General features: G+C 42.9%; 1 protein-coding gene across 6 annotated transcripts in view; it reads left to right on the top strand.

Moving 5' to 3' along the window:
* The window catches only part of SORCS3 (sortilin related VPS10 domain containing receptor 3), a 1,299,528-nt gene that overhangs the window by 1,006,357 nt on the left and 266,593 nt on the right, over nt 1–26,578 (top strand). For all 6 annotated transcript variants that reach the window (XM_033941704.1, XM_033941705.1, XM_033941708.1 and 3 more), the window contains 3 exons: nt 3,172–3,351; nt 22,162–22,308; nt 25,979–26,081. In XM_033941704.1, coding sequence (XP_033797595.1) covers nt 3,172–3,351; nt 22,162–22,308; nt 25,979–26,081 — 430 coding nt within the window. The remainder of the gene's footprint in view (nt 1–3,171; nt 3,352–22,161; nt 22,309–25,978; nt 26,082–26,578) is intronic.

Here is a 26,578-nt window from a genome sequence, read left to right on the forward strand (position 1 = left end):
TTCTTTCTTAAGAAATGTTTACATGTCAATGCCAAAATTTTAAAAAAATTATTTATCTCAGGTAAACAACACAAATTTTCCTTGCTTTACTCTTGAAACAAAAGATATCCACAAAAATGTGCATTCTAACTGAGGAATAAATTAGAACTCCCCCACATATCCTCCCACTTAAAGTGGTTCAAATCACACACAGGTGTTATCACATCAGGTACACGCAATTAGAACATCGTTACTCAGCATTTTGAAGGAGGTGTGTCTGGGGGGCACAGAGTGGGCTTGACAGCACTAATGTCCGTGTGCGGTATTGCTATGCATTAAATCAGTGTTCTTCATCTGCCGGTCCACAGAAGTTTCCTGCCGGTCCACAGGGCCGGCACATGCATCGGGCCCAAGACAGTGTTCTTCAGCCACCAATCCACGGTGCGATTAATGCGGCATTGTCTTCAGGGCGGCTCCCTCTTCCTGAGTGCTGCAGTGAACAAAGCAACGTCAGAGGGAAGGCGCGAGACACACGAAGAGCCACTGCCCACAGCTTTGTGCACTGCAGCACTCAGGAAGAGGGAGCCGGCTCGACAATAATAGCGGGGAGCAGGCCAGATGGCAAGGCACAGCACGGAGGGAGACAACAATGGTAGGGGGAATGATTTTATTTTTTAACTTAGTGATTGATTTACATCTGCTGTCTGTTCTGGATGAAATGGGTTGTACTGCATGCAGAGTCTTGCATCTTAGGGTTTAGTGTCAAAGCAGCTCCTGATTGGTATAGCCCGACTTTACTACAGGAAGAGGCGGTCGGAGCAGACAGTGAGCGATTTCCTTCACCCGTCGGTGCTCCAGCTGCCCTCTCCTGTCTCCCCTGCCTAAAAACCGCATTCACGGGTTTTCAAAATTTGCGGGGGGTCCTGGAACGGAACCCTCGTGAATTTCGGGGGAGTACTGTAAATAAATGTATTGATTCATGATACTGACACTGACTTACTTGCATGGATTGATAGTCAAATCGGGGTGGGGGTGGGGAATGGCATCTGAAACAGCAGTGCTGAAAACATGGCGCTTAGTGCAATTCTATCTACCACGGTTACGGTTAGGCACAGTTGAAAGAATAGCGCTTAGTGCCAGGAACCGCAACTGCATTTAGTCGTGACCATTTATGCTAATGAAATCCTGGGGTAAAATCTCTTGTGTGTGAATTAGCTGCAGATCCCCCTAAGTCGGGGGGTAGGCAATTCTGGTCCTTGAGAGCCGGAGCCAGGTCAGGTTTTCGGGATATCCGCAATAAATATGCATGAGCAAGATTTGCATCTCGAAGAGGCAGGGCGTGCAAATCCATCTCGTACATATTCATGGTGGAGATCCTGAAAACCTGACCTGGCTCCGGCTCTCGAGGACCGAAATTGCCTAGCCCTGGAGATCAAGGGTAGGCAGTTCCGGTCCTCGACAGCCATAGGCAGGTCAGGTTTTCAGGCTCTCCACAATAAATATGCATGAGATAGATTTGCATCTCAAGGAGGCAGGACGTGCAAATCCATCTCGTACATATTCATGGTGGAGATCCTGAAAACCTGACCTGGCTCTGGCTCTCGACGACCGGAATTGCCCACCCCTGCCCTAAGCCTATAACAACGTGCATTAACTGTAGGAATGTCCCTGATCTGACCATTACCCTTCCATGGCCACCCTTTTCAGGTCCACATGTTAAATTGGTGTGCACCTCTTTATAGAACATGCCTAACGAGATGTGTGCATAATTTCTAATTACTGCCAATTAGTGCTGATAATTGCTTGTTATTGCCTAATTAGCGGCACAGATTGGCTTGTTATTCAATTAAGTTGTGCACACAAGTTGACTGTGTTTCCAAATTTGCACATATAACTCAAAGCACCATATATGTGTATTTTATGCTTTTGCTAGTCTTTAAGCCCGTTACTTTAACGGGTGCTAGAATAGATGTGTGTGTCTGTCTTTCTTTCTCTCTCTTTCCTTGGCCGCTGTCTGTCTGTCTTTTTTTATTTGTCTCTCTCTCCTTGGACACTGTCTATCTGCCTGTCTGTCTTCCTTTCCTTTCCTTTTCCAGAGCAAAGCATGATTGCTATCTGCTCCCAGCACACCCCTCCCCCCCAAAGCAGCCCCCTTTCCCTCTCCCCCGGCCCTCTATTGTGCCATTCCTGCCTGCTCCGTGGCCCCCTTCTGTTCCCCCCTCCCAGAGCAAAGCATGATTGTTGTCTGCCCCCAGCACACCCCTCCCCCCAAAGCAGCCGCCTTTCCCTCTCCCCCTGGCCCCCTGTTGTGCCATGCCTGCCTGCTCCGTGGCCCCCTCTGTTCCCCCCTCCCAGAGCAAAGCATGATTGCTCTCTGGCCCCCAGCACACCCCTCCCCCAAAACAGCCCCCTTTCCCTCTCCCCCTGGCCCCATGTTGTGCCATATGTGCCTGCTCCGTGGCCCCCTTCTGTTCCCCCCCTCTCAGAGCAAAGCATAATTGCTTTCTGGCCCCCAGCACACCCCTCCCCCCAAAGCAGCCCCCTTTCCTTCTCGCCCTGGCCCCCTGCCTGCCTGTATTTCTCCCTCTTCTGGCCCACCGGCGCAAACCACCGCTGCTGCTCCTCTTCAAAGCAGCCTGCTGAGGATCGCGACCGGCTGTAGCGGACCTCGCAGGCCGCTTTCCACCTCGGTAGCACGTTCCCTCTGACGCACGGGATCGCGTCAGAGGGAACGTGCTACCGAGGTGGAGAGTGGCCTGCGAGGTTTTGCTACAGCCAGCCGCGATCCTCAGCAGGCTGCTTTGAAGAGGAGCAGCAGTCGCGGCGGCAGTTTGTTGTCTGGGTGAGTGAGGGCCGGAGGGGGGAGTCGCCGGCGTCTTCCCTGCCTCCGTGTTCGAAAATGGAATTTGCAAGGAGGGACACATCACACTGTCAGGGAACACGCCTTCCTAAGTGCGTATGCGCGCTTAGGGCTTTATTATAGAGCATATATGTGAATATGTAAACCGCTGATATTTTTGGCAGTACTGTATTAAAATTTTTTTTAAATAAATAAATATATTGAATCCAGGAGATTATGTAATAATTTATGTTCTTCAACTGTATCATCCATGAGTCTTGGTAGGTGCCAGATGATCAAAAAAAGTATTAGAGAAATCAGTAGAAACAGGATGTTTTTGTCTTTCCTAACAGGATATGCATATTATCAGTACAGATGAGAACCAGGTATTTGCTGCAGTTCAAGAGTGGAACCAAAACGAAACCTACAATCTTTACATATCCGATACTCGAGGAGTCTACTTCACACTGGCTTTGGAGAATGTCAAAAGTAGCCGAGGCCTTGAGGGGAACATCAACATTGACCTTTATGAGGTGGGCAGTCAAGGTTCTCCTATAGTAAGCCCTGCAGGAAACCACAGCTCATCTGCCAGTTCAGATAAGCTTGAAGTTCTTGTCACAATTTCAAGACTTGTCTTATTTTTTTTTATGAAACAACTTTGCAAATTAGACAAGTAAAGAGAGTAGGAAGAGCTGGGTCAGATAGAGAGAAATACTTGAGTACCTGAAAGTAAGAGGTTTATAAATACTTAGAAACATAGAAATAGACGGCAGATAAGGGCCCACGGCCCATCTAGTCTGCCCACCTTAATGTCCCTCCCCTACCTTTGCCCTGTGAATAGATCCCATGTGCCGATCCCATTTGGCCTTAAAATCAGGCACGCTGCTGGCCTCAATCACCTGTAGTGGAAGACTATTCCAGCGATCAACCACTCTTTCAGTGAAAAAGAATTTCCTGGTGTCACCTCGTAGTTTCCCGCCCCTGATTTTCAACGGATGCCCTCTTGTTGTCGTGGGACCCTTGAAAAAGAAGATATCTTCCTCCGCCTCGATGCGGCCCGTAAGATACTTGAACGTCTCGATCATGTCCCCCCTCTCTCTAAATCAAGAAATAAAATTAGAAAATGCTATTTCCTGTGCAGTGGGAAAAATAACCACTTGTAACCACTATGCTGTATGGCAAATATTATACTACGGGAAACTTTTACTAAAGTGCATTAGGAAATGGGCTTAGCATGTTTTAACTCAGGACTTTCCCGTGTACTAAGCCCATTTCTAACACGGCAGTATTTACAGCATTTTTTCACAATTTTTTTTTTTCAGGTTGTGTGCTAATACATTATAACCTAGTAAATGTTGGCAAATAAAGACCTGCACAGCCCATACAGTCTGTCCAATAGTCATATTCATTGTTCTCTCAGGGTTTATACAGCTGGCATTGTACTTATTGCAGGTTTCTGGGTCTCGCTGCGTCTTTGTCAGGTAGAAATCTAACCTAATCTAATCTTCTATTTCTGCGTCACTCATACCTAGGTAGGCTCAAGGCGACTTAAAGAGGGGAGTGGAGAAGGGGGAGGAGGGGTGGGAAAAGAGAAGAGAAGGGTAGGAGGGGGGAGGGAGAGGGGTGGAGGGGGGAGGAGAGGATACAGATGATTAAGTGTCAAGTAGATGAGTTTTCACTTTCAGCTACCATGCTGTGGCTTTCTTCAGGGTATGCTCTGACGTCTGCAGTGCGACTTTGTAAATAGTGGGTTCAGTGACCTGATTGAGAACAGGGCAAGCCACCAATTTGAATTTTGGCGGGAAAGTCAGTTGGTCAGAAATTAAACCTTCCAGAGAGTTTTTCTATTCTATGGACTTACACAACAAAACTCAAATTTCTGACCAACTGACTTTCCCGCCAAAATTCAAATTCCAACCCAATCAGGTCAGTGAACCCACTATTTTAATATTTATAGACCACTTATAGCCTAACGGCCTCTTTTACAAAGCCGCGCATTAACAGCCCCGAAGCCCTTTAAATCTCTATGGGCTTCGGGGCCATTAGCGCAGCACAGCCGCTAACGTGGCTTTGTAAAAGAGGCCGTAAATGGTGGTTTACATTCAATTTTTTTTTCCTTGTCTGTCCCAGTGGGCTCATACTCTGTCTAATGTACCTGGGGCAATGGGGGAATTAAGTGGCTTGCATGGGGGAATTAAGTGGCTTGCCCAGAGTCACAAGGAACGGCATGGGATTTGAACCCACAACCTCAGGGTGCTGAGGCTGTAGCTCTAACCACTGCGCCACACGCTCCTTCATTAAATCTGCATTATCCAGTTAGTGTATGCTAATGCGAACGCACTAGCTGGATAACGCTTCACTCCCGTTCCCTTTTATTGTTTAATATGGACTTGTATGCAAAACAGCCTGATTGAAAATCTATGCGTACTTATTTCTAATGCACAACTTCCCTGTAAAGATAGTTGCACTTCCTGGGATAGTCCAAACATAGCTATTGAACTGTTACTTATGAATTTGTACACCTGGGGGTGATCATGCTGGATGTTAAGGTGGCCAAAAAGATAGATAAGACAACAGGAAAAGCCGGAAAGATGCTGGTGTGCATTAAGAGAGGAATAGCCAACAGAATACTAACCTGACTTCCGTGCCCGATCCCTGCAGACCCGACCAATTCACAAAACCAAAAAATTAAAATGAGGGCAATCGGAGGAACACCCCCCTCCGACCGTATGTATCGGTAGTGTGCGATCCTGTCGCATGCGCAGACCAGCTCTTTGCCTTGTCGATGGTCTGCGCATGCTCTCCGCACAAGAAGACTGCAGGGAGGGTGAAAGCAGCTAGAAGGCGGCCTCTTAAATGTCTCAGCCCAGGAGTTTGAAATCCAGCCGCTGGCAGATAACTCCCCGAGCTGGAAAAAGGACAGGGTTCCCAAAGAAAAGCAAAAAAAAGAGCACAGACCTGGAGAGACTGCCTCTCTGTTTTTTTAACCCGCCCGACTCTCCTGCTCTCTGCCGCCTTCCCTGCAGTGCCAGCCCGCGGGTTTAAAGCGGGGCTCCACTGCGGCATGTATTATGGAAACTCGAATAAGGCAAGAAGATTATTGGCTAATTATCTCAAAGCAAAAAAAGAAAGGTAAAGTTTGTGGCTATTAGAGATGAGAGTGGTACAACTCATTTTCAAATTAGAAATATTTTTAAACAATTTTTGAAATTTTATCAGGTTTATATTCTTCTGTGCCTTATTCAAATATAGAAGGGCTGGAATTTTTACCGGTTTATTTCCAAGGGTCTTTTTATAAAAAATTAAATAGTATTCTTACAAAATTTATTTGGCTGGGTAAAAAGGCTAGAATTGCTCTAGTATCTTTACAAAAACCAATTGCGGTGGGTGGGGTAAATTTTCCGAACTTCTATAGAGACCACCAAACTGGTTTGCATGTTAAAGAAATATTAGCATAGCTGGGTAAATACACCTCCGAAGTCTCATCTTAGTGACATATAGGAATAGGAATGCTAAATACCGTACAGTCCATTGCATGCTCTATACAGCGCCTTTGTCGGCAGCTGCCTTCAAAATGGCCACCGATCGCATTTCAATCATGCAACGGCGCCTCTGGGAAAAGTAGGCGTTGGAAATGTAGACCAGAGTTTTCAAGGCCTACTTTTCTGGCGCCTGCCTTTGAAGTGAGTTGCGTCTACATCGGTGCTCTATGGCACCTAATGCCACTCCCGGCATTAGCCATACCTACAGGTGTGATTCTGATGCTTTTTTTTTAGGCCAGTAGGCGCCGTGAAACTTGTTTTAAAAGGTATTCTAAACAGCATTATAGAATATGGGCCTTAGTGCACACTAATCAAATGTGCCGTCATTGAACGCATGCCTCAAGCTCACTTAGCCATTATCAAACAAATGCGCTATTGTTGAACGCACATCTCAAGCTCACATAGCGCGGGATAAAATTTCTCACAGAATAAGGGAAAAAGCCAAAGGAGATCCATGAATGCATGACAGCAGTTTATAGTGAATCTGCCCCATCATCCTACAAAGTAAAATTTTGGAGCAAGCAGTTTAAGTAGGGTAGAGTTCATTGAAGATGATCCTCACACTGGACGGCCTGTGGAAGCAATTTCCACAAAAAAGTGCAAGAAAGTTGAGGATTAAATTATGTCAGACAGATGAATTAAGGTTTTCTGAATAACTGAAGAAATGGACATCTTGGCAGGTACATTTTGAAAAATAATTAATGAAAAGTTGGGCATGTCCGAGGATAGTGCAAGATGGGTTCCAAAAATGCTGACACCATGTCAGAAGGCCACGAGGCTCCAGTGCTGTCAGGAGAACTTGGAGATGCTCTGTGAAGACCAAGTAAATTGTTTTCATTGTTTGATGACTTAAGATGAGACTTGAGTCTATCACAGAGATCCTGAGTCCAAAATGGAGTCAATGCAATGTAAGCATAAGTCATCCCTCACCCCAAAAATGATCAAGACAGTAAAATCTGCAGGCAAAGTCATGGCAACTGTCTTCTGGGATGATGAAGGACTTTTGCTTCTGGAGTTAATGCAACACAAGACAACCATAACCAGGGAGAATTACGCCAATACAATCATTGCTTTGTGGGAGTCAGTCAAGGACAAACGACAAAAAAAACTCACAGGGGGTGTGCTGCTTCTTCATGACAATGCGCTGGTGCACATGCCATGACAATCACAGGCTGCCATCTGAGAATGTGGGTTCGGCAGCTGAACCATCCATCCTACAGTCCGACCTGGCTCTCTTGGATTACTTCCCGCTCTGAGTTTTGAAGAAATCTCTCTGTTTATAGCAGTTTTCAAGTGATGAAGACATCAAAGAAGCTGTGACGTCCTGGTTTGAAGGTCAATTAGATGAATTTTTTTTTTCAAAGGGGTTAAAGTCATTGCAGGAAAAGTGGATGAAGTGTATGGAGCTATCAGGGGACTATACTGAAAAATAAAACACACATTTTCTAAAAACTCTTCTTACCTACTGAGGTAGATAAATTATCGACTACCCCTCGTACATCTACTTTTACAGTTATAAGACTTTCAAGGTCCTAAAGACAAGGCTAAGCTAAAAAAATGTTACAATGGTTGAAGAGCATCAGAGGGGGAGGGAGGGAGTTCTTTATTTTTATGAGATGTTCCTCTGTGATTCATCTCACAGCCAGCACATAGCTCCGTCTACATAAAATACTATTACGTAATGGCTTCTGAAAGTCAAAGACACTTATGAGTACTAAATACACTAATTATAACGGAAAATAGAAGGACCTTCAACAGAATATAACAGCCCTTTAAATCAGTTCCTTTCTCAGCAAATGGGTATAAATCAGAAACAAAGCGTAAAGGGGGGAGAAAGAGCTCAGTGTTCAGAAGGGGCATAGCCAGAAGTCCTTTTTTTGGGGGGAAGGGGGGGGGTTAAAGATGGATTGAAAGGTCGCTATTCTCTCTCTTCTCTGCCCCCATCATGGCCACATTAGAGCATACCTTTGCTGGCAAGGATGCCAAGCCCCAGCAGCTGAAGAGGTCCCTCATGTGAACATTTTAGAGAACGACTTTCAATTGCGTCCAATTAACACCAATTATGAGGTATTTGTTCACCAATTACTGGCGCCAATTTAGCCTATTAATTAACCTCCCTCCTTTATGAACGCATAGCGTGGGGTTTTAGCACCGGCAGCGGTGGTAACTGTTCCAATGCTCGTATGAATTTTATGAGTGTTGGGGCAGTTGCCGCCGCTGCTGGTGTTAAAACCCATGCCATGTGTTCATAAAGGAAGGGGTAAGTTAGGCGCCTACATCAACTAGTGTAGGTATGCCAATGTTGACGCCTAACTTTAGATGGACTTTATAGAATTTGGGGTAATTGAAGAGCTTTTATGGCATAACAAAGTTTCAGTTCCACTCAATAAAGAGATAACCTCAATTCAAAATATGTCTGCAACATTTGTTAAGGACAGACTTTTCTTCCAGAAAAAAATTGAGCAGCTGAAGAATCATAATAGAAGACTTAGGGCTCCTTTTACTAAGCTGCGATAGCATTGAGCTGGCGTTAGTTCTAGCCGCATAGCGTGGGTATAGCGCACATGGCGATTCTGTGCGCACTAAAAACGCTATCGCAGCTTAGTAAAAGGAGCCCTTAATTTAAGAATACTGGATTTTCCTAAATCTGCAATTATAGCTCCTATTGACATGTTTAAAAAATACTTGATTGAAAATTTAAAATTTTCCTCGGACTCAATTCCGCCGATCAATAGGATCTATTACTTGCCTAATAAGTCAGAAAGTTTACCTCGTGATAAACAAACTGAAAGATTACAGTCGTTGGAGCTGAATAATTGAACCGATATTTTGGAAAATACACAAGAAGAAATTGACTATCGTGGAACAATGATTATAACTTTGGTATTTGAGCAAGATCTTAATGCTATACTAAGGCCCTCTTTTACTAAGGTACGCTAACCGATTAGCGCGCGCTAAATCCTAACGCATGCATGTTAGTCTATGGATGCATTAGCGTTTAGCGCGTGCTAATTGGTTAGCGTACCTTAGTAAAAGAGGGGGGTAAGAATCTTTTTCCGCAACTCCCAAACTTTGTTTTTTTTGATCAGAAAATTTGGATTTTTCCCGACGACGCAAAGACCACTCTGGACCGTAGGAAGTTATTCTCAGCTATGAGGGAAGAAGTTAAAAGTTTGGGAGCTACGTTTATGCTTGATTATCCTTGTAAATGTTTAGTTAGATATTCTGGAATTAAATATGCTTTTTTTCTTTTTTTGTTCCCAAGCACCTTTGCACCTTTCTGGACACTGTAGGGCAGTTTAAAAGGGAAAATTCTGGCTGTGTATTAACAAAGTTAAGCCATTTCTATGATTATATATTAATCTGAAATATATGACCATCTTGTCTTTTTCTTTATTGTTTACTCTATAGGAATTGATGACTTAATTAGGAGTTTAAAGATATAAATAATTATAATACCTGAATTTCAATGATTATCTAATTTACTTTATTTTGATTTGTCTTCTTACTATCTAATGATAATCACATTTTCTGTAACAAGTGTATTCTTGTGGATTATTTTGAAAATGCATAAATAAAATAAAATAAAGTTTCAGTTTCTCCTAGTTGCTGTGTTTAGAAGATACTCGTATTATTAAAAAAAACTAGTTTTTTAGCCCGTTACATAAACGGGTGCTAGAATAGATGTATAGACTTAGGCATTTCTTTCTTTCTTTATTTCTCTCTTCCCCCTGTCTGTCTGTCTGTCTTTTTTTTTTCTCTCTGTCCCCTGTCTGTCTGTATGTCTTTTTTCTTTCTCTCTGTCCCCTGTCTGTCTTCCCTTCTCCCTTACTTTTACCTCCCCCAAGTCCAGCAGCACCCCTTCCCTGCTCCCCCTGTCCAGCAGTAGCCCTTCTCCATTCCTTTTACCTCTCCCCTGTCCAGTAGTACCCCTTCTCCCTTACCTGATCACTGTCCAGCATCCGCTAGGCCGGGCAGCCTCGGGGCTTTTGCTAGGCCGGCCCGCTTCGCATTATTGAAGTGGGCCGGACTAGTAAATGCCCCACGGTTGCTGCTGCTGCTGGTCTGGGGGTGAGAAGGAGAGACGTCGTCAGAAGTCAGCCGGCGTCAGAGATCGGGGCAGGAACATTGCCGGGGAATCCGTCGCACGCGTCACAAACCGCCGAAGGCTCCTACTGCGCATGCGGCGACATGGAGCCATGGATCATGAATCACGGCCGCACAAAGTTTCAACTGTGCATGTGCACTAGGGGTTTTATTATAGCAGATAAAGAACCAAGAACGAAACCATACCTAAACCCCAAAAAATAACTTACACCTCATGCAAACACATCGACACCCCCCCCCCCCCCCAAATTCTGGATAAAAATAGGTGAAACAATCCAGGACTGTGACCCCAAGGACTTCATCTCACAGTGGAACAATCTGACTACCAACATCCTTGATGAACTAGCCCCACTACAAACCAAAACTAGAATCAGCAGAAGATCAGATCAATGGTTTGACAATGAACTACTCCTACTTAAAAGACAATGCAGACGACTAGAAAGAAAATGGAGAAAAACTAATCTAGATCACATGAAAACCGCCTGGAAAAAAACTAACAAACAATACAAAATACTACTAAAGGTCAAGAGAAAAACACATTACACTAATCTAATAGGCACAGAAACCCAAGATACCAAAAAACTATTCCAAATATTAAAAGACCTAACAGACACCAAATCCTACATGACCACTAACAATACCCCACCCCCCTCAGCCACCCTCTTAGCAGAACACTTCAAGAACAAAATTACAAATGCCAGAGCCACCCTCAATTGGACCCCATCCTACCTAAACAAATTCACAATTCTTCCCACAGATAAAGAATCAACTGCAGATGACAGAACATGGTCTCATTTCCCCAAAATACAATGGTCTGAATTAAATAAACTCTACAAAAAGTACAGCCACGCATCCTGTGACCTTAACCACTGCCCATCATATCTCCTTACAACCTCCAGCACAAAATTCCGTACTCTGCTTCTGCAATGGATACAAACCATGCTCACTGACGGCCTTTTCCCAACTGACCTCAGCGAAATCATCATCACCCCAATCCAAAAGGACCAACAGACCAACCATCCAACTACAGACCCATTGCCTCAATACCTCTATATGTCAAATTGACAGAAGGACTAGTAGCCAAACACCTCACCAACTATCTAGATGACCATAATATACTTCACCCCACGCAATCTGGCTTCAGATCCAACTTCAGCACAGAGGCATTACTAGTCTCCCTCATTGACTCAGCCAGACAACACCTCAGCACAGGAAAAAAATGCTTCTCATACAACTAGACCTTACTGCAGCATTTGACCTGGTAGACCATAACATCCTACTGCAAATTTTGGATGCAATAGGCATCTCAGATAAAGTATACTCTTGGTATATACCGGACTCAGAGGAGCTCATGAGTGGGGAACAGGCTGAAAAATTGGATCACATAGAGGTAAGTAAGGAGGATGTCCTCAAACAGATAGACAGGCTAAAATGCGGCAAATCACCGGGCCAGGACGGGATCCACCCAAGGGTTCTGAAGGAACTAAGACAAGAAATAGCGGGCACAATCCAGCATATTTGCAACCTATCCTTGAAAACTGGTGAGGTACCAGAGGACTGGAAATTGGCGAATGTCACACCTATCTTCAAGAAGGGATCGAGGGGTGACCCCGGGAACTACAGGCCGGTGAGCCTGACTTCAATTATAGGGAAGATGGTGGAAGCTATGATCAAGGACGGCATTTGCGAGCACATCGAGAAGAATGACCTATTGAGAACAAGCCAGCACGGATTCTGTAAGGGAAGGTCGTGCCTAACGAACCTGCTGTACTTCTTTGAGGGAATAAGCAGTCGGGTGGACAATGGGGAACCCATAGACATCATTTACCTCGATTTTCAAAAGGCTTTCGACAAGGTGCCACATGAAAGGCTGCTTAAGAAGCTGTGGAACCACGGGGTGGGAGGGGATGTGCACAGATGGATCAAGCACTGGTTGTCGGGCAGACTGCAGAGGGTCGGAGTTAAGGGTCAATATTCTGACTGGCGGGAAGTCACAAGCGGTGTACCACAGGGGTCGGTGCTGGGGCCGTTACTCTTTAACATATTTATCAATGACCTGGAAAAGGAGGCAAAGTGCGAGGTTATAAAATTTGCAGACGATACCAAACTGTGCGGCAGAGTTAGGACCAGGGAGGAGTGTGAGGACCTACAAAGGGACCTGGACAAGCTAGAAGACTGGGCAAACAAATGGCAAATGCGCTTTAACGTGGACAAATGCAAGGTCATGCATATAGGGAAAAAGAACCCGTTGTTCAACTACAAATTGGGGGGGTATTGTTGGGAGACAGCAGACTTGAGAGAGACTTGGGTGTGCTGGTGGATGCATCACTGAAGCCATCTGCACAGTGCGCAGCAGCCTCGAAAAAAGCCAACAGGATGCTTGGCATCATAAAGAAGGGCATAACAACCAGAACACGGGAAGTCATCATGCCATTGTATCGAGCGATGGTGCGTCCACATCTGGAATACTGCGTTCAGTATTGGTCGCCGCACCTCAAGAAGGACATGGCGGTACTTGAGAGAGTCCAAAGGAGAGCAACGAAAATGGTAAAAGGGCTGGAACACTGCCCATACGCCGAGAGGTTGGATAGGCTGGGGCTCTTCTCTCTGGAAAAGAGGAGGCTCAGGGGAGATATGATAGAGACCTTCAAGATCATGAGGGGCATAGAGAGGGTGGATAGGGACAGATTCTTCAGACTGAAGGGGACAACAGGTACGAGGGGGCATTCGGAGAAACTAAAGGGAGATAGGTTCAAAACAAACGCAAGGAAGTTTTTTTTCACCCAAAGGGTCGTGGACACTTGGAATGCGCTACCGGAGGAAGTGATCAGGCAGATTACGGTACAGGGATTCAAACAGGGATTGGACGGATTCCTGAAGGATAAAGGGATCATGGGATACTGAGGGAGGAGCTGGGATGTAACACAAGTATAGAAAGCTAACCAGGTAATGAGTATAGAAACCAAACCAGGTCATGCATGTGCAAGACCGGAGGGTTAGGACTTCGATAGGAAGACAGGACTTAAATGAGAAACCAAGGTGGCAAGGGAGCCCCTTCTGGTGATACAGACAGGTCGTGACCTGTTTGGGCCGACGCGGGAGCGGACTGCTGGGCAGGATGGACCTGTGGTCTGACCCGGCAGAGGCACTGCTTATGTTCTTATGTTCTTATGTTTGAAGGCTTCCTAAAATCCAGAACATACAGAACAGAGTAAATTCAGATAAAGAAAAATCTGAACCTTGGTCCAACCATTGCGGCGCACCACAAGGATCCCCACTATCCCCTGCTCTCTTCAAACTATACACTGCATCACTCGGAACATACCTAGATAATCTAGGCATCACCACCTACAGTTATGCAGATGACATTACCATTCTCATACCTTTTGATCAACCAAAGACCGCCATGACAAACACACTACACCGAACACTAGAAACAGTAGCAACCTGGATGAAAGATCACAAACTGAAACTCAACACAGACAAAACTAAATTCATCCTCTTTGAAAACGACAAAGTCCCAACCATAACCAATATAGAAATTAACACAATCAACTATCCCATTCAAACTACCATAAAACTACTAGGAATGACTATAGACCGATGCTGCGCCATGCAACCGCAAATAAATAAAACAATACAGAAATCCTTCGCAGTGATGAGAAACCTAAGACAAGTCAGGAAATTCTTCGAAAAAACACAATTCCAGTTTATAGTACAATCCCTAATCCTAAGTCTACTAGATTACTACAACATCCTCTACCTCCCCAGCCCTGCTACAATGACTAAACAACTACAAACAATCCAAAATACAACTCTGAAACTCATCTACTCATTGAGAAAACACGACCATATTACAGAAGCATACATCAACTCACATTGGCTACCAATCCAAGAAAGAATGCTATTTAAATTCTACTGTATGTTATTTAAAGCCTTAAACGGAGACAGCCCAACCTACCTGAACAACCACCTCATCCAAACCACCTCAATCAGACATAGAAAAACACACACCCCATTCATACATCCCTCGATCAAAGAAGTAAAACGGAAAAAACTATACGATGGCCTCCTGGCCATTCAAGCAGCTAAACTAGATAACCAAATCTCCAATCTACTGATAACGACACCAGACTATAAGACGTTCAGAAAAGAAATAAAAACTATACTCTTCAAGAAATTCCTGAAACAGCCCTAACTTCAAACTTACCGTACTTCCCCTCTCCCTCTTCCCACCACACTGAAACTACATAACCTATCTTTACCTCTCTAGAAAGGACAAATGTTCTTCAACCCTCCGTTTTTTATCTCTTTTGTAATCCGCCTTGAACCGCAAGGTAATGGCGGAATAGAAATCTCTAATGTAATGTAGATGTTTGGTGCTTAAAGTGAATTAATCAATTTTATAGCATATCTTGTATTAAACTTGCTTAAAGTGAACTGTATTTTATAATATAATATAATATGAATGTGTGCTTATATCTATATATCTGAGCTGAGATATTTGGTTTAAAAACAAAAGTAGGATTTGCAACATAACTGCGGAAACATGGAAGCTACCTCCCATTCACAGAGATGATATTCATAGGCCCATTTTACACGGAGAGATTGGAATTGAAAGAGACACATCTAGGTCCTAACAAGTTCCAGCCCCTTTGACGCAGAACCTCTTCTAAAATACTCTACCTGCAGTAGTGAGGATGTATTTACCCGCACACATTTCAAAAATATACACATGGATAAGATGATGGCACAAACCCAGCAGCTTTCACATATAATTGCTTCCAATTACGTTATACAGCTGCAGTTTTAATTTGGCTTAATTTGGAGGAAGAAATAAACAACTTAGAACTAAGACTGACTCTCTTAATTCCTTGAGTAAAGCTCTGATTGAAACACGCACTTTTTAAAATCTGTGTGTGACCCTACGCTGAGGATATTTTCCCCCACACACGTGTGTTCCGTTTATGAAGTGGGGAATGCGCGTGTGAATTTTTGTCCAACCAAAACCCCGCTCAAACTGTGCCCCAACCATGCCTCCTTAAAATCCCTGGATCTCCGTGTAAAAATAGCAGGTCTCTAAAATCCCTGTTACTTACAGCACAAATGCAATTCACATGTAGAGATGCATTTAATATAGAGGTATTTGTGCCTTTAAAATACCATTGAAACATGCTTCATGATTTAGTATAATCGGTAAAGCAACTCATGTTTGTGTGTCTCTGGGCCAAATTCATGCATTTTTCCACAGATCTGTATTGGTCATTCAGGAACTGGCTGCCAAATTTGGGTGTGTAGGGCGAATGCACATGGGAATTAATTAGTTAACAAGGCATTGACATTTGCATTTGCACATAATCTGCTCTAGTCACTGTTCTATGACATCTGCACCTAACTTTATTGAGAGGGAAGGCACTAGCCCTTTCATTACATTTATATTACTTTGGGAAGATATATTTATAAGAACATAAGAATTGCCGCTGCTGGGTCAGGCCAGTGGTCCATCCTGCCCAGCAGTCCGCTCACGCGGTGGCCCCCAAGTCAAAGACCAGTGCTCTAAATGAATCCAGCCTCACCTGCGTACGTTCCAGTTTAGCAGGAACTTGTCTAACATTGTCTTGAATCCCTAAAGGGTGTTTCCCCTATAACAGCCTCCGGAAGAGCGTTCCAGTTTTCCACCACTCTCTGGGTGAAGAAGAACTTCCTTACGTTTGTACGGAATCTATCCCCTTTTAACTTTAGAGAGTGCCCTTTCGTTCTCCCTACCTTGGAGAGGGTGAACAACCTGTTTCTATCTACTAAGTCTATTCCCTTGAGTATCTTGAATGTTTCGATTATGTCCCCTCTCAGTCTCCTCTTTTCAAGGGAGAAGAGGCCCAGTTTCTCTAATCTCTCGCTGTATGGCAACTCCTCCAGCCCCTTAACCTTTTTAGTTGCTCTTCTCTGGATCCTTTCGAGTAGTACTGTGTCCTTCTTCATGTATGGCGACCAGTGCTGGATGCAGTACTCCAGGTGAGGGCGCACCATGGCCCAGTACAGCGGCATGATAACCTCCTCCGATCTGTTCGTGATCCTCTTCTTTATCATTCCTAGCATTCTGGAGAAGATCAAAGGAACCAGATTAAGAGGGTGACCTGCAATCCGATGGCTGGATACGTTGAAAACAACCATGGGGATGACGGTGGAGGCCCTTTCTGGACTAGCACAAAAACAATTTCTTTTTGGATCTGCAAATCATCCAGTCACTAGGACTTGAGCTTGAGTCGATTGCATCTAACAACAGCAATATGATCTTAGATTATAATGTTGGTGATGTTAATTTCAATTAGAACAAGACTAAAATGCATATCACAACTATCCTTACTACCAACTCAAAGACAGATGAGCAAGTAAGCTTCATAAGACTGTCAGCAAGAAGGGAATAAAACATCTGCTGTTCTATTATTGTTCGTGCTATGATTACTGAGCAAACTGATGCATGGGGGTTAGAGACACAGCATGATTCGAATTAATTCTTGACTTAATAGAGCAACACTTATAAAAATCAGTTTCCACATTATTTTAAAATAATTTTTAAAATAATTTTTTGAAATAATAATTTTTGAAATAATTTTAAAATAATAATTTTTGTGAAATAATAATTTTTGAAATAATTTTTATTGATAAAGCAGCCAAAACCATAACAAGAAAACAGAGGCATGGTATAAAAAGAACCAGCAACAATGCAAACTAGCACAATGTAAGTAAGCCCGGATGGGCAGTACAGAGACAACCAGTAAAGGTTGGTGTGAGTCTGATTGGTGCGTGACTGGGGGTATGTCTGGGGCTTAATTGGTTAGTGTGGTATGTTTGTTGGATGATGGCTGTTGGACTGGCTGTGGGTGTGAGTGGGGACGGAGTACTTATTTCCCAAAAAGGTTATTGCAGCCTTGACTAGCTGGTGGGGGGGGGGGAGCTTCTAGAGCACAAGTTTTGGTCCAGATCCTTGGAGGTTATACTTACCCAGCTACAAACTGTGATGCTGCTCTCTGTCCTCTAGGGGCTTAGCACTTGTTGGTTAGTTTACTGGTTGTCTCTGTATTGTCCTTCTGGGCTTATTTACATTGTGCTAGGCCACATTATTTAAGTATGACCATATGTCACCTCTGCTGAGTAGTTTACATTGGCTTCTTTTTTTTTTTTTTTTTTCGATTGAGAGTCCAGTTTAAATGTGCCTCCATAGTTTTAAAAATCTTGCATGGTATCGTTGATTCATTGACCCCTCTAGCTTTAAATTCTTCGAGATCTTCAAGTTGCAGAACTATCCAGGTATTTAAACTTTCTTTTCCCACAATAAAAGGCGGCAGATCTATCAGTAAAATTGTTCATTCCTTCCCCTATTTACTAACAGCAATTTAGAACGACCTACCTTCTCTAATAAGATCTTGTCCATTTGGAACGACCTACCTTCTCAAATAAGATCCTGTCCATTTGGAACGACCTACCTTCTCAAATAAGATCCTGTCCATTTGGAACGACCTACCTTCTCAAATAAGATCCTGTCCATTTGGAACGACCTACCTTCTCAAATAAGATCCTGTCCATTTGGAACGACCTACCTTCTCAAATAAGATCCTGTCCATTTGGAACGACCTACCTTCTCAAATAAGATCTTGTCCATTTGGAACGACCTACCTTCTCAAATAAGATCCTGTCCATTTGGAACGACCTACCTTCTCAAATAAGATCCTGTCCATTTGGAACGACCTACCTTCTCAAATAAGATCTTGTCCATTTGGAACGACCTACCTTCTCAAATAAGATCCTGTCCATTTGGAACGACCTACCTTCTCAAATAAGATCTCTGTCTAGCCCTTCAAGTTAAAAAAAAAAAAAATCTGAAAACTACGGTTTCAGCGTTTTCTAGCAGATAAGATTCCATGAGGTTAATTCTTTCTATTAACTATAACTATTGTTAACCGAGTCGAGCCTTGTTTCTCAGGGATGACTCGGTATATAAGTTCAAGATTTACCCCCTCTTTTACTCCAGTGAACTAACTGATTAGCGTGCGCTAATCGAATTAGCTCGCGCTAAATGCTAACGTGTCCATAGACTAACATGCACGCATTAGCATTGAGCATGCGCTAATTCAATTAGTGCGTGCTAATCAGTTAGCGCACCTTAGTAAAAGAGGGCCTTAGGACTTCTTTTATCAAGTCGTGCTAGCGGGGTTAACGTGCGCAACTTTTCATCACGCGTTTACCCCTGCGCTGGCCAAAAACTACCGCCTGCTCAAGAGGAGGCGGGTAGCGGCTAGCACAGCCGGCGGTTTAGCATGCGCTATTACATGTGTTAAACCGCTAGCGCGGCTTGATAAAAAGAGCCCTTAGTTTAGTTAGTTTAGTTTAGATTTAAAAATAATTTGCTATCCTTGTCCAATCAATCATTCTTTCCAGACTGGACTACTGTAATTCCATCAATCTAAGTCTAACCAAGAAAAATCTTCAAAGACTTCAGCGGATCCAGAACACTGCGGCTAGGTTGATCTTCGCAAAAAGTAAATTCGACCATGTTTCCTCGCTTCTGTCAAAACTTCACTGGCTTCCGGTGATTTCTAGGATTCACTTTAAATGTACCTGCCTAATATGCAAGATCCTACATGGCATTCTTCCTCCCCTAATTCCACTATCCTGGAATTTTTTGAGACCTGACACTACCAGATCCGCCCACAAACTCAAACTATCTTTCCTCTCATTAAAAAGCGTCATGTATGCAGGTAAATTAGGGAAATCCCTTTTCTTCAAATTCACTGAGCTTTGGAACAACCTCCCTGCCCCGCTGCGGAACCTAGGCTCATTCCAATTATTCCAAAAGCATCTGAAAACCTGGCTTTTCTCCAAAACGTAAAGCTATCTATTTAAAATATAAAGCTAGCGATCCTCTTCATAACCTCTAATTTCTTATTATGTCCTTCCCTCGTTTATTGAATTACCGTATTTGCCGGCGTATAGGACGACTGGGCGTATAAGACGACCCCCCAACTTTTAGTTAAAAAATAGAGTTTTGTGTTATACTCGCCGTATAAGACGACCCCTTCTTCCGCACACCTTCTCTACCGCCCCGGGTGCAGCACAGCCGGCCAGGTTCCCTTACTTTTGTGGCACTTCCCCGACCGACTGACAACAGCCCCGGTCCGACAAACCTCCCTGCCCTTAACCGCGAATCTAAATTACCTTCTTACAGCTGCTGTAAGAAGGTATTTAGATTCGCGGCTACAGGGCAGGGAGGATTGTCGGACCCGGGCTGTTATCGGTCGGTCGGGGAAGTGCCACAAAAGTAAGGGAACCTGGCCGGCTGTGCTGCAACCGGGGCGGGGCGGCCGCCCCTCTCTCTTGGTAGCCACTCGAACCGCGAGGCTACTCTCCTTCTCCTTACCTGCCATGCCTGCAGCACAGAGCCGAACGGAAGTCTTCCCGACGTCAGCGCTGACGTCGGAGGGAGGGAGGGCTTTGTTTAAGCTTTGTTTAAGCCCTCCCTCCCCTCCGACGTCAGCGCTGACGTCGGGAAGACTTCCGTTCGGCTCTGTGCTGCAAGCAGAGAAGGTAGGGAGAAGAAGAGCCGCGCGACTGAGTACATCCAGCCCCGCAAGTAAGGGCATGTAAACTGTACCCGGCGTAAAAGACGACCCCCGACTTTGGGGAGGATTTTAAGGTACTAAAAAGTCGTCTTATACGCCGGCAAATACGGTACCTGTAAACTGTGCCGAGCTCTATCTTTATGGAGATGATGCGGTATACAAACTTAAGGTTTAGTTTAGTCTATTTTTAGGTGTCAAGATAGCACTTATTTGGATCCTATTCTATGAGAGGGGTGCTGAAAATTTCTCAGCCCAGCCAACCAACTTCTTAATTTCTGAGTGTTATTTTGTTCCTCTAGCTGATAAGAGTGCTACATATCTTATTTTGTTGAGTGCCAATTTGCAGAAATGAAATTCTCGGTTTTGACATTATTTCTGAGCATTGATTGAACCATAGCCATGTCATTCTCTACTTGGTTGGGCTGTGGGTGGGACATAGCAGAGGAAAGGCTCCACCGGCCAACCCGTCTCTACCACTGTAGCATTTGGAGGACTTGGCCAGTAGGTAAGCAGGGGGGAGGGGGGAGAGAGGTGTCAGGCATGGGGAAGAGATGTCAGACCCAAAGGATGGGAGAGATAGTTCAGCTGCAGGTGGCCCCTACTGGAAATTTTGGCAGGCTTGCTCAAAAGTAGCTACACCCCCGGCAGGATCCTAATTACCACATCCATGTGTACATCCCCTCGCACGTCCACGCTTTGTAAGGCACATCATTACAGAATAGCACTTGCACTTTTGCAAGTAAGAGGAGCATAAATGATGGTGCCTGGATTATTTATTTATTTATTTATTTATTATAATTCTTTATTCATTTTAAAACTTTCATCAAGTGTACAAATCAATTGTTTATTGGAAAACCATGTAGCGTTATCTTATGATACTATAATATTTGGAATGTCTATGAGAAAAAAAGAGTCAGATATCCGCGTGTAACAACAAACTTTTAATGATTTTGACTGGAGTTGCCATCCAACATATTACCAATAACTGGAAAGATCATAGTAGGCTTAATTTTAATTTTTGGTGGAATTCAGTATGTCACATATATAGAATGGAAAGATCAATAGTGGTACAGAATGGAAATTATAAGAATTTTATTAAAATATGGGAGCCATTAACATCTTTCTGTCATGATTAGATGCCATTTTTCTATTAATTATACACCATTTAGTATTGGGTGGGGGAGGGTTTCAAATATATGATCTTATAATGAATAGAGGGATTTGAGGGAGGGTGGGATGAGGGTTACATTTCTACTTATAAGTTATAATGATAAGATGTTCAAGTATTTATTTTAAAAATGTATGAATCGCTTAAATCTAAGCGATGGACAAAACATTTACATCCACAATCTCAAGCACAAACATTGTAAAATGCAGTAAAGTAATAAGCCTTCCCCACAAATTCCCTCAATACAGAATTTTTAAAATCTAAAACAAATAATAACCTCAGAGTTAAAGAAAGGCATCCACAGATAATTGTGTTAACATTTTCTTAAAAGACGCACAATCTTTGCATCATCTCATTATACCTGGAGTTGAATTCCAAAGATTCTTGCCGGCAAGCGAGAAAATCGATTATAAAATTGATGTGTACAGATAGCCAGCGATATTCAGTCACTATTCGCGTAGCCACAAAAAGGCTGTCCAAAATTAAACCTCTTAGCTACTGTATATGGTTAGTGGCCAAATATGGCCCCTATCCATATGGCGGAATAGCCATCGCTCTCTATATATGTTCAACGCCACCTCTTGTATGGACAGCATCGATGAATATTCATAAAGTATGTGGATATCATGGTTGACATTTAAAAAAATAACCCATTCCTTGTGGGGTTTAAATAGTGGCTCTCAAACTTATGCTTTGCCTAAGACACCTTCCCCCCACTCAACCTTTTTCACAATGCACTGGAATGTCACCTTGTCATTTGTCAGTATCCTTTCTCTTCTTGTTCTCTTTATTGATACAGAAGAACTAATATCTTGAGAATTTGGGGGTTGCTGAATCGTGATATAAATTGATCAAGTAATTTCTCTCCTTGCTTACTCTGCTATCTTCTCCTGCCTTCATTTTACCTAGGTAGCAGGGATAAAAGGAATATTTCTGGCTAACAAGAAGGTGGATGATCAAATAAAGACTTTTATCACTTATAATAAAGGCCGTGACTGGCGCTTGCTGCAGGCTCCCAGTGCCGATCTTCGAGGAAATTCCATCCATTGTCTACTGGTCAGTATTTGATTGAAAGGGCTCTCTTTTAAGGTTAATAATAATAATAATTTATTTTTCTATACCTCCTAACCAGCAGTTCATAGCGGTTTACATAATAGGTACTCAGCATACAATATAATAATAACATCATACATAATAAAATTCTAAGTAACTAATACAAGCATTAAAACTAATGAATAAAAAGCCACAATATAAACTAAAATAAGTATAGATAAAAAGATTAAAAGTACATTATAACTACATGATAATATACAAATCAATAATGTATATTGTTTAAATAAGTGGGTTTTAAGATCTTTTCAAAATTGATAGTAAGTAAGAAATGGAGAAACAAGAAGATTTAGACATGAATTCATTAATCCTGCTTGGATTGCTAAGGTCCTGTTTAAAAATTTTTTGTATCTTCTCCTTCCTACCTGCCCATGGCAAAGCACCACCTCCACATGTCCATTTCTTCTCAAAGTGCAGGTAGGACCCTCTGGGCCTACCTGCATGCCTGGTAGTCCAGCGGGTAGCTTCAGGGGCAGGAGCACTCCTGTTCCTTCATGGTGACCTTTCAAAATGGCTGCCTTGATCTCTCATGGAAGCTCATGGTACTATACATTGGAGGAGATAGACAGGCAGGGGTGTTCTTCAGGCAGAGAGGAAAGCAGGAGCGAGGAGGCATTGTTGGGTAGGCAGGAGGGGGCAAGGGAGATTTAGCAAAAAACAAAAATACTTATGTGGGTCTAGACCAGGGATCTCAAAGTCCCTCCTTGAGTCCAGGGCAATCCACTCGGGTTTTCAGGATTTCCCCAATGAATATGCATTGAAAGCAGTGCATGCACATAGATCTCATGCATATTCATTGGGGAAATCCTGAAAACCCGACTGGATTGCGGCCCTCAAGGAGGGACTTTGAGACCCCTGGTCTAGACCTAATATTCAGCTGGGGTCCACTTGAGATAAGTGGGTGAGATAAGTGGCTTATCTTATGCAGGCCAACTGAATATTGCCAGGTCCCATTTTTGTAACGACATGCATTTGCTGAAGGGAAATAAAACCAACCAGATCTACGAATATTTTTCTTAGAAATAAAATTAAAATGAGAAACTAGGTAAGCTGGGGCTAAGCCAAATAAAACTTTCAAACAAATGCATCCAAATTTAAATAGCCCTCTAGCCTCAAACGGTAGCCAGTGAAGCTTTTGGTAATATACACGGATATGATCGTGGTTTTTCAGAGTAAAAATCAAACGAATAGCTGTATTTTGTATGATTTTTAGTCGGCTAGTAGTTATTTTATACGATCCCAGATAAATAACATTACAATAATCCAATATTGAAAGGATTGAAGATTGAACCAGGATTTTAAATGATATAAAATCAAAATATTCTCTAATAGTACGCAGTTTCCAGAGGACAATAAAACATCTCTTAACCAGAGAATCTGTATGGGCCTTAAAAGATAAGGACCGATCTAAAATAACCCGTAAAAGTTTCAGCGTAGGAGACATCGAATAAGATTGACCGTTTAGAAGTAGAGTTGTTTCAGTAATTTTTTCATTAGGACTAGCTAGAAAGAATTTTGATTTGCCCGGATTTAATTTCAATCTAAATGTAGATGTCCAAATTTCCACTTGAGTATGAATAAAAGCTATATAATTTAACACTTCTGAAGTGAGTTCGGTTAGAGGAATGAGTATTGAAATGTCATCTGCATAAATATAAAATTTTACCAGTAAACTATGTAATAAATAGCATAAAGGTGCTGGGTAAACATTAAATAAATAGCATTCAGCTTGTAACGTATCCCTGATCATTAAGGCTGGCATTGACCATTTGTTTCTCTTCCATCTGGACGAGCGTGTTGGAAATATATGACCAATTCTGTTGAATTGTGAGATGCTATGATTTGATGTTGCTCTTAATATTGAACTACGTTTTGCATTTTTAGAGGCTGATGCTAAACAGATTTGGCCAGGTGGCTTTGAAAGTTATATCCACTAGTGACCCAGATATGATGAAAAACCAATGTATGATAGGATAAACACTTTCAACATTGAATGTGAAGATGTCCAATAATGTAAGACACAAACAGCATAGACTTAACTCAGTCTAAAAATTTTCGTTGGCACACTACAGCACAGCATAAGACTTTATTACATAATGAAGGTTTTTTGCCAGTGAGGTGAACGCTCGACCACCTCTTTGAGCCATTTTGGTGAGGTGGGAGGGCCCTATCTGAGGCTTTTTCCTTCATTTTTAGATTGAGTTAAGTCTATGCTGTTTCTGTCTTACATTATTGGACATCTTCACATTCCGTATTTGAAAGTTATATCACCACTTCCTACCCTTCCACTTCTCACTCGTACTACTCACAGCTGTGGGTTGAATTAAGATCCGATATTCAGTGCTGGGCTATATTTGGTCTCTGGTATTGAATATTCAGGTGCATGTGATCACCTGGATGCTCCCCGGTGCCCACTTAGCTCAGCAGATAAAGTTAGGACAGTCTTTTTGCTGGGGGGGGGACTTTATTTAAAAAATGTATACCGCCTTTAAGAGATTTCTAGGCTGTTTTCAATATTAAAAATATAAAAAAGGGAAGACAAGCAGTAGAACTTCAGGACAAACATCAGACAGGTCATTGACTATGTCAAATAGAATAGGTTACAAGAGGTTAATAATAATAATTTTATTTTTATATACTGCCCTACCACATAGTTCTAGGGTCTCAAAGTCCCTCCTTGAGGGCCGCAATCCAGTCGGGTTTTCAGGATTTCCTCAATGAATATGCATGAGATCTATGTGCATACACTGCTTTCAATGCATATTCATTGGGGAAATCCTGAAAATCCGACTGGATTGTGGCCCTCAAGGAGGGACTTTGAGATCCCTGTAAGGCGGTTCACATACATTAAAAATTATACAATCAACGAATAAAATACAATTTACTAAAATAAATTAAAATCCAATAAAATGTGCAAGCTATAGAATCAATATACATTTACCAATCAAAGCTTCTAAAACATCAGTTTACAAATTTGTCGAATAAATCGTTTTTTAGTTAAGGGGGGAGAACTACAATTCTGAATAGGAAAGGGAAGACAATTAAGGTTAATTTAGTGGGGAAGGGAATTTTACGTCTGTGTTGGAGAGAAGGAGATATACCCCCTCTTTTACAAAGGTGCGCTATGCTTTTTAGCGCGCGCTACATATCACGCGCTAAACACACGCTAAACGCTAATGCGTGCATGTTATCCTGTGGCTGCATTCGGGGTTAGCGCACGCGCTAATTCAGCACGCACTAAATCTGCGTTAAAACGCTTAGTGCGCCTTTGCAAAAGAGGGCCATAGTGTAGTTCATACATCGAACGCGTCCTTAAGTAAAAAAGTCTTTTAGATTCGATTTGAAATCTGTCCAAGGAAGATTCTTCTCGGAGCTATGAAGGCATAGAGTTCCATAAGGGCAGGGCCACAGGTTGCTGCCCCCTGTTCTAAGTAAATATCACAGAAGTGTGTATTAACCTGTGAATGTTTCTGCAGATTAGCACATAGGGCTCAAAGTTCCATAGTCAGCCCGTAATAACCATTCGTTAACACTTCTTTTTCCTGTCTGCTCAGCGTAATATAAATAGTGCTGATCAATGATGCAATTAACCACCGACTTCTCTTTCGTTTTATAGCCTTTCTGTTCCCTGCACTTACACTTGCAGATGTCGGAGAATCCTTACACGTCAGGGAGCATCTCAAGTAAGGACACTGCTCCCTGGCTGATCGTGGCAACAGGTAAAGACTTCAGCTTGCTTTTTAAAGCACGTCACCTCTATTGATTTCTGTGAGTGAGGACGTTCTTGAATAAAGATTGCTTTGGCTTGAAAGGACCCTCCCCTTGCCTTTTTTTTTTTGGTCGTTCTGAGGACCACTTCACCATGGAGGAATGTCTGTGGCTCCCTGATTGAGGTTGTGAGATCAAATCCCATTGCTGCTCCTTGCGACCCTGGGCTAGTCACTTAATCCTCCACTTTGAATGTAAGCTTTGAAGTGCCAAAGCCACAAAAAGGCACTATACAAGTCCCCATTCCCTTTCATCAAGCCCAGTATCCCAAAGAGTAGCAACATTCCAGAGCTGAGATTGTGACGCCATGATGCCTCATCCCACCAATGCCTAATGATCGTGATGTCATAATGCCTCATTCCACCAGTGCCTAAGAGCCAACCTCATCAGTGATGTCACAATGGCTTCATTGTCCTATACTTGGCTTACGTAAGAATTGCCATCCTGG

This window comes from Geotrypetes seraphini, chromosome 4, assembly GCF_902459505.1.
Source record: "Geotrypetes seraphini chromosome 4, aGeoSer1.1, whole genome shotgun sequence".
Classification (NCBI taxonomy): Eukaryota; Metazoa; Chordata; class Amphibia; order Gymnophiona; family Dermophiidae; genus Geotrypetes; species Geotrypetes seraphini.